This window comes from Pagrus pagrus (assembly GCF_965226575.1).
Source record: "Pagrus pagrus genome assembly, chromosome: 9".
Taxonomy (NCBI): domain Eukaryota; kingdom Metazoa; phylum Chordata; class Actinopteri; order Spariformes; family Sparidae; genus Pagrus; species Pagrus pagrus.
The window spans coordinates 29,020,591-29,033,484 of record NC_140193.1 but is presented as its reverse complement, the minus strand read 5'-3'; the positions used below and the strand labels follow the sequence as shown (position 1 = coordinate 29,033,484).

The window sequence follows — 12,894 nt, the reverse complement described above, 5'->3', positions numbered from 1 at the left end:
AGAATGGTTTTCGGAAACTTAAGAATTAACTTAGGCATTTCATCATTTGTAAGTGTGACACCATTTATGGTTTTAAGGATATCTTTGGACAATTTCCAGCCGTGTTTGTGGCAACAAAAACTGATATTTTTGACAGGAAGTCGCGAAATTTGTATTCAATAATTGTCGATTTGGATGATTGATACCTCTACAGAACCGTAAGCACCAATAGAGTCAAGGGGCGTGTCCCCAAATCAATTTCACCAACACCCCCAAGCCCCCAATTGAAGCAGCTCGTCCACAGGGAAATGCATTCAGAAACACTGTGTGACACTGCAAAGTTGTAGCTCAAAGAAAATATATCGGGCAAGTTAAAAGTTTTTTCATAAAATATAAAGAGGCATTCAGTAAAGGTTGTGCACAGATACAGTAGGTACTACTTCGCTGTGGCCGAGTTCTCGCGTGAATCACGCGAGAATCACGCACCTTTTTAGTGGAGGATCAAATGTGTTTTCATGAGAAGCGGCAATGTGCCCAAACAACCACCAGGTGGCATCTGTGAGCAGGGGGACGACAACATGCAGCAGCAGGGAGCAGTGACCATGAACGGGGAATGGACAGAGTTGCCTGATTTCTGTTTCTGTTCGTTGTTGCTTGAATACAAGAATGTAGCTAATAATACCTCACCCACTCCACACCTCATTCTAACTTCTTCCTTCAGCCTGTCGCTACAGGGTCCCTCTAGCAAGGACAAACTTAGTGAAAAAAATCATTCATCTCATCCGCCATCATCATCATCAACAACTCACTATGAAGCCTTTTAAATGTCTTTTAAGGTCTTATTCTTTGTATTTTGTATTTATCTGTGATATTCCCATTTTATGTTTATCTGTTTTCGTTTTGCTTTTATGTTTAACTGTGTTTTTTTTTTGTGCACACGTCAAAGACCCTAAAGACATCTGAGGTTGTGGTTTGCCTCGCTCGCTGCAGCCACGGCTAAGCGGAGGCAGAAACAATTACGCACAGCCTACAGAAGTTTCAACGTCCATACAAGCATTTAAGAAATGATTCTTATCAGTTCCATAATTCAGAGAGGATTTTTACTCAACGAAAAAATGTATAGAGATCAGTTTTTAGGTTGAAGACACGACAGCAGCACGTATGTCCAGACGCTGATGTGTGTCAGCTGGGGCAGCGGGTCGGTGATGCATAAGACACATGAGAGCATTATGACTGATGTATAGCTCCCCTGGTAGAGCAGCTCCCTCCGTAAGCAGAATCATCGCTCGTATGGGTTCAAATCTCAGTATAGGTTGTACCTTTAGTTAATGTGTTTTCTTTTCTCATCATCATTATGATCACATATGGCTCCAAGTTTGAGCAAATAAATGAGCAAATGAGCATTAATTCTCCACCGGGCCGCGGCACCAGCTTTCCTGCTTGTGTAGAATAGAAAGCGCAAATAATTGTGTTAAATTCTGACACCACAACTGTAGCGTACCGAATATCAATAGATGATAACCAGAAAAAAAAACTTTCTATTGATCTGATTCACCGGCTTTCTTTCTTTCTTTCACCGGCTTTCAGTGTGACCTTTCTATTCCTTATATTTTCTACAACAGGCTTATAGAAAGAAGAACGACGCCACGTCATGTCAGACAGTTTTCTCTAGCTTTATTAAAATACATTATCAGCAGCTTCACAGTAGTCGGATATACAGAAGGTTATTTAAAGCGGAGTGAGTCCCTGAAGCAGTCTCCCTGCAGGAGGAGATCCCTTGGCCGTAATGTTCACTGTCTGCCAGTCACATGCCAGTTGGTGCGCCCTTTAAAGGATAACTACCGTTTTTTACAACCTGGACCTTATTTCTAGCAAAATATATGATCATGTACTCACCCAGATAACTTTGGTGTCATTCGGCGTTGTTCGGACGAAATTAGATCCAGTGTAGCGCCGATATATCCATATAATGCGAGTGACGGGGCAGCGACACACAGCCTCTATATAACGCATTATCTGCCACGAAACTAGTTCATTTCATTAATATTGTGTCATGATACGCTAGCGCTATTCCCCTCTGAGTCCGGGCTCGTCCGTTATCAACATCCGGGGTCAAACTAGCAGTAGCAGCTACAGGTAAACAAGCCGGCTGTCGCGGGTGCGCGCGCAGCTCAGAGACGACATCCTCCAGGTCAGAGGTAGTAGATCAACCTACAGACCCCGGATGTTGACAATAGACGAGCCCGGACTCAGAGGGGAATAGCACTAGCATATCGTAACAAAATATTAATGAAATGAACTCGTTTCGTGGCAGATAATGCTCATAAAGGCTGCGCTTCGGTGCCCCGTCACTCGCATTATATGGATATATCGGCGCTACACTGGATCTAATTTCGTCCGAACGACGCCAAATGACACCAAAGTTATCTGGGTGATTAAATGATCATATATTTTGCTAAAAATAAGGTCCAGGTTGTAAAAAACGGTAGTTATCCTTTAATGCTATCACTTGCTTGATGACTTTGCCCAAGTGATCAATGTATTTGTTGCAGACCTCTTTGCTGTCCTCAGCGCGCCGGGGTGGGGGTGGGGGCACTGGCGTAGCAAGCTTTTCAAAAGTGTGGGGGATGGATGTGGTCTTTCCAGTTAAGCGAACTTGTTCCAGTTGCCTTAACATTAGCATTCCCTCCTGCTCAAATCTTACTACAGTCGCTCAGTTTCTCTGGCCGCTCTCTGTCTGCGCTGCGGATGCCTCCTCTCCCCCTCCCTCTCCTGTTATTGCTTCAAACATGACACCGGCTTTCAGTGTGACCGGCTGATGATTGGCTGTTCTGCCTCAAGTCCCACCTTTCTTGCTGTGTTAGATATATCGGGAACTAGCCATAGATATACATATTTATATACATATGTAGCCCTGTACAAAATTCATATAGGGTACAGTGCATTAAAATTGAGTTAAAAAATATAATATGTTGTTTTATAAATAATTCATGATATAAAGAGGAAAAGTTCATGATAAATACAGTTCAAGATATTAAAAATGGTTAATATATGCTGTTTAAAAGTATAAATATGATGTACAGTTTAATAAAATAGACTATTTACAGTTAAAAAGATAAATAAGTATTAAGGTCTTTAAGTTAATGTAAGTTAATCAAATAACTGATCTGAGAGAAAAAAGAGATGAGCAAGCAGTATTTATGTTAGTAACCTAACTTGTTACCTGTGGTATCCGCGGGTCATTCCGACATACCGCCACTCCGACGTTGACATCTAGTTGTCGTAATGGCGGCACTTCCATTGATTGAAAACGTCCCACCACTCCGACAATTTCTGTTTCCATTGTCGGAACACATCTTTTAAAAGGGTTAAGGTTAGGGTTAGGGTTATGGGTTGGGTTAGTATTAGTCTTGTCGGAATGCCGGGACGAAACTTTGTCGGAATGGCGGAACTTTCGCATGTCGGAATAGCGGTATGTCGGAATGGTGACATGTCGGAATGGCGGTATGTCGGAATTTTGGGATGTCGGAATGCCAGCATGTAACCATTACCTGTCATGTGTCAATCATTTCATTTCTGTTTTCCTTTTGGTTGTTATCGAGTTCAAGAGCCAATCAGTGTGTATTTGCTGGTAAGGGGCGGGACTATTGGCGCAGGTTAGTGTGAATGTGTAGTGCGCATGCGAGAGGAGAGACACAGACGGTCGTGAAGAGAGCTATCGTCCGGAGTTCAGAGTGGGAAACAATTAAGAGTTATTGAGGTCGACTACCCGTGGTCCTGGTTTTTGCTCTTTTATGTGACTCGCAGAAGGTAAATATAATGTATATGCCATGATTTTGTGAGCTGTAACTTAATGTTGTAGTGGAAAAGACCGGAGTGCAATGTATTTAGCCACCCGCTAACTAGCGTAGCATCCCGTGTTTGATAGCATGGCTTTAGCCTGTTGTTAATCTCTAAATGCTAAAATGAGTTAACGTTAAGTCAATTTGATATAGCGTGGTGATATTATGGCTCAACAGAGTTCATGTAATTAAAGGAGACGGACACTGTGAAGAGAGAGATTGAGACGGTTGCTGTTGGATGGACCCTGCTGTTTTCTTCTTCCCGGGATTTTTCGTCGTGTGTGCTGCGCTTGGACTTCTGCCTGCCATCACCCCCATCTGTGACTGCTATTGACATATGTCCCCCTGCTATCCCCTTTTCTGTCACTTGGATCCGCGAGTAACGAACTAACATGACAATGCACGTGCTTTTATTTTTCTGCTCTTGAGTGAAGTGGCCCTAACAGTTTTTAGGCCTCACCGCACCCGAGCGTCATCACAGGCCTGCAACAGTTATGAGTTTGTCTTTTGTGTGTGGGCCCACATGTGGTAAATGTGAATGCATAAAAGTTTATAGAAATAGCATTTGTTTTGTTTACCAGAAACTGTGAAAGGTAACGATTTCATTTAATTTTAAAACAATTTAAAGGGTCTGTATTTTATTTTTGCCTTTAAAGAAAATTCTCATTTGTATGTATATTGTGCATTTATTTTATTTTATATTTCACTTCCTGAGAGACGAGCTAACACCTATTTGATTTATTTTCCTTTGTAAATAAACACCTGTGAATGTTTTGTCTTTAAAAAACACAGTCGTGGTGGTCCTTAAAATGTACTTAGAAAACTGACCTAGATTCATTTAAGATATTTTTATAATAATAATTTTTCCCTGTTTTAATCGAACTCAAGCCCAGTCTCACTTTAGTAATTAGTTTATCACCCTTAAACTCGAGATCTGGGTTACACATAGACGCTTCACTGAGCGCTGAATCGTACGTCGAAGTCATGGAGTGAACTTTATAAAGCTCCTTCTACAAAGTGCTTTAAGTTAAAGCCTCTCATTTACACATTCACACACGTACGAATATATCTGGTAAACAGACGTACCAAAAACAATGTCTTTAACGTTCTCTGATGATTATAAATGTTAACTACTCCTTATATGTTTAGTAAACAGGTAGGCAACAAACCCACATATGTAGCCTATTTTTCTAATGTTTTTATGAGTGTTTACAGCTGCCAATGTATGTAACTCTGTTACTGTGATGATAAATATTGAATCTATAATAACCAGATCCTGACATGTAAATGTGATGTCTGTGGGAATAAAAAGCACTGATAATTAGCCTACAATACATTTTGCATTTAACTGATTTTGATGAATCATTTTTATATCCAGTGACTTTAACTACTAGGGGTGCGGGGGTGCGGCCCTTGTTCCGACGTCTATGGCTTTCTTTCTTTCTTTCAGTTGTGGTGTCAGAATTTAACACAAATATTTGTGCTTTCTATTCCTTATATGTGATGTCAGTGGGAATAAAAAGCACTGATAATTACATTATATACATTATGTCATTTTTAGTAGTTAAAGTCACTGGATATAAAAACGATTCATCAAAATCAGTTAAATGTAAAATGTATTGTAGGCTAATTATCAGTGCTTTTTATTCCCACAGACATCACATTTACATGTCAGGATCTGGTTATTATAGATTCAATATTTATCATCACAGTAACAGAGTTACTGGCGGCCGCACCCCCTCCCATCTGCCCCCCCGCACCCCATCAGCATCCCTACCCACGGCATTACGCTTTAAAAAAATAAAGAATCTGACATACATTTATCTCTTACATATAATTAATGCATAGATCTATGCTTTTGATGTGACATGCAGCCTGCCTGACTACATACAGTAGCCTAGGCATCTGGCATAGGAGTCAGGCTGCATCTGGACCTGGTGCGCTCCGAGGCGGAGCGGCGTTTTGATCAGGAAGGACTCCGCATAGCTGCAGGGCAAGAGCAGGCAGTTCTTGAGGCGGCTCAGGGGAAACGAGTGGATGTGGGTTCCTCGGAACTGACCCCCTTTCCACGAGAGTGGCTAAGCCTTGAGCTGGACATACTGAGGGATGTGTGTAGGGGACGAGAAGTAAGCACCATCCAGGGTGTGTCCATCCTGCATACCTTGCAGCCCCAAACCCGCTCCATGCTGTCGGAGGTGGAGAAGCTCATTAAGCTGTGCCTGGCCCTGCTAATATCTGTCGCGCCATCCGAGCGCTCTTTCTCAGCCTTGCGCAGGCTGAAAACCTGGCTGCGCACCATGAAACAGGAGAGACTAACACATTTGACCGTTATGAACGTTCACAGTGACTTTATGGATGAAAGCGATGTCTCGACCCTGCTTAAAATCAGTAGGTCAACTGAGAGAAGGTCCACTTTTGGATATGCATGAAAGCCCTGAGTCAGGAGCGCAGACTTTTCTTTTTTTCATTCAAGGGTACAAATAATGCTGTTATGTTCCTTAAATGGCCTGATTTAGTGATCAAATTTTCATTTTCTTAACAATAAAGATGCCGTGTTCATCCATTCTAGTTCTCTTATAACTGCACGCCATTATAAAAAAACTTCAAATCAAATCCTTAATCATTGATAAAAGTGCGTGCTTCCCCCGCCCCTCCCAACAAAAATCCCGCCCCCCCTCTCAGAAAATAGTTCCGACGTCCATGAAGCCGGTGAATCAGATCAATAGAACGTTTTTTTTTCTGGTTATCATCTATTGATATTCGGTACGCTACAGTTGTGGTGTCAGAATTTAATGTATTTTATGTACACAAGCAGGAAAGCTGGTGCCGCGGCCCGGCGGAGAATTAATGCTCATTTGCTCATTTATTTGTTCAAACTTGGAGCCATATGTGATCATAATGATGATGAGAAAAGAAAACACATTAACTAAAGGTACAACCTACACTGAGATTCGAACCCATACTAGCGGTTGATTCTGCTTACTGAGGGAGCTGCTCTACCAGGGGAGCTATACATCAGTCACACTGTGGTCATGTGTCTTATTTATCACCGACCCGCTGCCCCAGCTGACACATCAGCGTCTGGACATACAGTGAGTCCAATATGTATTTGATCCCTTGCTGATTTTGCCGGTTTGCCCACTAATAAAGACATGATCAGTCTATAAATTTATGATAATATGTATTCAAACATGGAGAGACAAAATATCAAAAAGAAATTCCAGAAAATAACTTTAAAGAATATATTTTAATTAATTTGTATATCATTGAGGGAAATAAGTATTTGATCCCTCTGGCCAAACACACTCAATACTTAGTGGCAAAGCCTTTGTTTGCAAGCACAGCAGTGAGACGTTTTTTGTAGTTAACCACAAGTTTAGCACACACACCAGGTGGAATTTTGGCCCACTCTTCTTTGCAGATCCTCTCTAAATCATGAAGGTTGGTGGGCTGTCGCCTGGCCACTCTGACCTTCAGCTCCCTCCATAGATTTTCGATCGGATTGAGGTCCGGTGACTGGCTGGGCCATTCCATGACCTTGATGTGATGTTTCTTGAGCCAATCCTTTGTTGCCTTTGCTGTGTGCTTCGGGTCATTATCATGTTGGAAGACCCAACCACGGCCAATTTTCAACTTCCTGGCAGAGGGGAGGAGGTTGTCCTTCAGGATTGTACGGTACATGGCTCCATCCATCTTCCCAGTGATGCGGTGAAGTAGCCCTGTACCCTTGGCGGAGAAACACCCCCAAAACATTATGCTTCCACCTCCATGCTTGACGGTGGGCACAGTGTTCTTGGGGTCATAAGCAGCATTTTTTTTCCTCCACACATGACGGGTAGAATTGAGGCCAAAAAGCTCAATTTTGGTCTCGTCCGACCACATAACTTTCTCCCAATAACTTGGTTCATCTTTCAGGTGATCATTGGCGTACTTAAGGCGCGCGTCCACATGTGCCTTCTTGAGAAGGGGTACCTTTCGGGCACTGCGGGATGTTAACCCATTGCTGCGCAAAGTGTTGCCTATTGTTTCCTTGCAAACTGTGGTCCCAGCTGCCTTCAGGTCATTTGCCAACTCCTGCCGAGTGGTTGCAGGATGATTTTTGACCGTTCTCAGAATCATTGCTACCCCACGAGGTGGAATCTTCTTAGGAGCACCGGACCGAGGTCTGTTGATGATCATGTTATGCTTTTTAAATTTTCTTACAATTGCACCAATGGTTGTTACCTTCAAATCCAACACCTTGCTAATCTTTTTGTACCCCATTCCAGCTTTGTGGAGATCAACAATCCTGACTCTGAGGTCCTGAGACAGCTCTTTGGTCTTCCCCATGGTGAACAGTTTGGAATCTGTCTGATTGTCTGATTCTGTGAACAGGTGTTTTTCACACGGGTGATTAGTGAGAACAGGTGGCTTCAGTTCAGGTAACAAGTCGATTGGGAGTGTCTACCTGGTCTGTAAAAGCCAGAACTCCTAATGAATACTAAGGGATCAAATACTTATTTCCCTCAATGAAATACAAATCAATTAATATATATTCCTTAGGTTCATTTTCTGGATTTTTTTTTTGATATTCTGTCTCTCCATGTTTGAATACATATTATCATAAATACATATTGGACTCACTGTACGTGCTGCTGTCGTGTCTTCAACCTAAAAACTGATCTTTATACATTTTTTCATTGAGTAAAAATCCTCTCTGAATTATGGAACTGATAAGAATCATTTCTTAAATGCTTGTATGGACGTTGAAACTTCTGTAGGCTGTGCGTAATTGTTTCTGCCTCCGCTTAGCCGTGGCTGCAGCGAGCGAGCAAAATCACAACCTCAGATGTCTTTAGGGTATCAGATTTTATTATAGGCTATTCTTATATTTAAGCAACATCCAGTCAGGCCGTGATATAGGCTCACGGGGGCGGACAATAATTCAGGTCGGCAATTTTACCAGTAAACAAATGTTACCCTGGTTCAAGAAAAGAGCCAGAACTCCAGTATAAAGTTTTAAAACACTTGTTTCTTTATTTATACAAAAGTTATTTATTGGCACACGTAAATAATGGTGGTGGTTGCAACAATGATTAAAACATCTCCTCTATAAACTGGATTACAGCCGGCCTGGCTCCCTCGGGCTTACTGCGAGTGAGAGAGGGGAAAAATTAAACAGTGACTTGTGGTGTTACACACACACACACACACACCTGGCAGTTCTCATAACACAGCACCTCTTGTAGAGCAACCACAATCCACTGCACAGACTCGAATATAACTCCTGCCCGTGTCCACAGCAAAAAAACCTCTAAGCCCCTCAATTTAAAGGCAGGCGAGCACACTTGGAGCAAAAAAGCCGACTGTTAACCTTACCAATAGGTGGGAGAGTGGCGAAAACAAACAAACAAACAAAACAACGAAACAAACAAAATAAATGACAGTCCAGCCGAGCAGCTCCGCATATCTCAACACGAGGCCATACCAAGGAGCGCAATCCCGCTCTGCGGTAGCTGCTCAACTGCTCAAATGTGGAATTGTCCCAAAATCGTTTGAGCTGCAATTCAGTACTATGCTTCCACCTAGTGGCTACAGTTGTCACTTACATTTCACGCGTTGCGTGAATCTCGCTCCCCGTGAGTGAAATGGCCACTTTGAAGTAGGGCACGGCCGATTTATCGACGAGCCGATTAAATCGGCCGAATATAGCCCGTTTGAGACTAATCGGTAATCGGCCAAAACTCGCCGATTGTCGCCGATATTTTCAGAAATAAAATGCAGGGAATAAGACTTGGTTTTACTTTGAAAATGTTCCCCCATTTGAAAAGATCCCCCGACATTAGGCTATTTGTCCTGTAGAGGGCGCACCGACCTCATGACAAACTCCGCTGGAGCAGGCAGCGGCAGGGACGCACGGAGGAGAGTGGTCCGCCTCAACGGTAAATAAACAAGTTTGTGAAATAAACAATAAGTCAACAAGTTTCAATTCAACCCACTTCACGATATTCCCCGCTGTGTTGGTCTCGATCACGCCGAGTTAACGTTTAAGCACTATGTAATATGCAAGCTAAAGTTAGAATTAGCCATCTGCTATTAGCCTTGCTACACATATTAGCCGTGCCAGTAACGGTAGAATAAACATAACAGTACACATTACGTCATCGACTAGCTACTTCTCTCACTGAGGCAGCTGCATGTCTCCAGATAAGACCAGAGCAAAATGAGTAACGTGAGTTAAGACGGGGAGGCACCGACCGGCGGGGGGAGGGAGGGGGGGAGGGGGATGGAGTAGTTGAAAACGCTTTTCTGGTCCGAGTTTGATTCATGATAAATCTGTGGTATATTACTGAGATGATCAGTCGGTCTTCCTGTCGGCGTGAAGAGCAGTAGCTAATGGTGCCTTGTTGTAGGCCTAATGTTGGATGGTTGTCATGTTAATATGCTGCTTGACTCAGCAATAAAAAGGATTTGAAATTATTTTTCTGCCTTTAATTCTTTGTAGAAGTGTCTGAAAGGCTCAAAAGCAACCATTTGTTAAAAAAAACGAGTAAATATGTAGATATATTACTTAAATTAATAAAATTTTAAAACTTTATATAAAAAAAAAAAAACGGCCGATTAATCGGTTATCAGATTTTTTCCCCCCTAATAATCGGTATCGGCATCGGCCCCAAAAAATCCATATCGGTTGGGCCCTACTTTGAAGTAGTACCTACTGTAATGTCACATATCTTGCTTAACTGGAGCTCTAAATGTACTTTTTGGACATCTATTTGTCCATCGATCTTGTAACCTTAATAAGAGGGTCTAATGAAGATACTAAACAGAGCAAAGGTGGAGGGACATCAGTTTCCAAATAAGGCAGAATCTTGGAGGAGGGGCAATAGAGCTAATTAGGTTATATCTTGTGTAAACTTTGGTCAAACACTGCCAGAGCTCAGCAGGTTCTCCTCTCTCTGGTGATGGAGACCTTGGAGGGAACTGACCTCTGCTTTCCACAACTCCTCAACAGCTCCTGCAGGAAGCCAATACGTCCTCACTTTGAGACCATGCTGATTTACATTCTGCTGTCCTTCATCTCTCTGCTCACTGCAGCTCTTAACCTGCTGGTCATCATCTCCATCTCACACTTCAAGTAATGATTCATTAATTTATGAAACTGTTACATAGCAAAAAGCTTATCTTTTTTGTGCACTTTCAGCCTATGCTCTATCTGCTGTTATCTGAATAACTGATGCTATAAATATTGATAAATATTTCTGGTCTTCCTCTCCAGGCAGCTCCACACCCCCACCAACCTCCTCCTCCTCTCTCTGGCTGTATCAGATTTCTTTGTGGGCCTCTTCATGTTCTTTCAAATAATGCTCATAGATGGCTGCTGGTTCCTTGGTGACCTCATGTGTACTCTGTATAATGTTTTGGACTACATTATTACATCTGCTTCAGTAGGAACCATGGTACTCATATCTGTTGACCGCTATGTTGCTATTTGTGACCCTCTGCATTACTCCACTAAAATCACTGTGAGAGGAGTTGCACTCTGTACCTGCCTTTGTTGGGTCTGTTCTGTGCTATACAACAGCCTTATGATGAAAGCTAACCTGAAACAACCAGGCAGGTATAACTCCTGTATTGGACAATGTGTGATTGTCATTGGTCATGTTGCAGGACTTGTTGATCTCTTTTTGACCTTTATTGGTCCTGTCACCGTCATTGTAGTTCTGTACATGAGAGTATTTGTGGTGGCTGTGTCTCAGGCTCGTGCCATGCGGTCTCATATTGCAGCTGTCACTATTCAATGTTCGGTGAAAGTAAATGCTAAGAAATCTGAGTTGAAAGCAGCCGGGACCCTTGGTGTTGTTATTGTCGTGTTTCTATTATGCCTCTGCCCATATTTTTGTGTCACACTAACAGGACAGGACACCATGCTCAATGCTTCATCAGCTGCCTTTGTAATATGTCTGTTCTATTTTAACTCCTGTTTAAATCCTCTGATCTACACCTTTTTCTATCCATGGTTTAGAAAATCTGTTAGACTCATTTTTACACTTCAAATACTGAAGCCTGACTCCTGTAAGATCAGTATACTGTAAGAGACACTGAGAAGTGGCTGAAGGAATAACATGTTTTTGAATATTTTAATGTTGAGTCAACAATTTAAAGAACCTCAAAGTCAGACCAGGTTAGTACTTTACAGATTTACAGATACATTGATATCATAACCTGTAAGGTGACAGCAAATATTCACAGTCCCACCAATCTGTAGAGTCTTGTACTGATTTTTGTAACCCACAAGGACTGAATTGATTTCTAGCTGATGAAAAGTATCAATACCTCTCATACAGCATCTGTTCACTAAATATAAGGCTAAAGTTAGCAGTTAGTTAGCTTTTTACCTTAAAAACACAAAGCAATGCTGCATGTCTTATTTACCTTAGTTATGATACTGTACAATCAATAAAAAACCAGAAATGTATTTGAAGATGTACAGTGTAATCTCAGATCTGGGAATAGTTTTCCGACGCTTCCTGTGATGCTTCCTGTGACGCACACCGGGACTTCCATGAGATCGAAAGCTGTTGTTTACTGTGTCTCTATCCTTCTCTATCTTTCTTAGCTGTTTATTCTTCGATTTCTTTGATAGGAGACTCCATTACCTGCAACGTTAAGTTAGCATCGTCAGCCACTGTTTACTGTGTACCTGGGCAGGGGCACCGAAAAGGGGGGGTAAAGGAGACGGATTCTAGGGGCCCATGATTGAGGGGGGCCCAGAGAGGCCCCTAATGATGATGAAATTATAATACATAAAAAATAATGACACTAAGTTATTAACTAACATATAATCACAAATGTTTTATTTTCCATGTCCTGGTAACAATAACTTTGTTTGTTTTGGAAACATCAACGCCTGCAGGCCCCCCCTTTATCAAGCTGTTCTTATTCAATAATAGTTGATCTCCCCTCTGTCAAAATGATGCCTCATTCTGAACAGAGTCAAGTGCACCAGCAGCTGCAGCAACAGCAGCAGCTGTCTGTCAGCCCCCAACTCCCCCTGCCCCTGAACCAGCCCCAGTGCCCCCACATGAGGAAG

General features: G+C 42.2%; 1 protein-coding gene across 1 annotated transcript; it reads left to right on the top strand.

Moving 5' to 3' along the window:
• Positions 1–10,765: 10,765 nt before the first annotated feature.
• On the top strand, positions 10,766–11,896 carry LOC311262938 (trace amine-associated receptor 8a-like; the record flags this gene model as incomplete). The annotated part of the gene is made up of 2 exons (XM_084362688.1): positions 10,766–10,938; positions 11,080–11,896. The coding sequence occupies 2 exons, from the start codon at positions 10,766–10,768 to the stop codon at positions 11,894–11,896; spliced, it is 990 nt and encodes a 329-aa protein (XP_084218814.1).
• Positions 11,897–12,894: the final 998 nt, after the last annotated feature.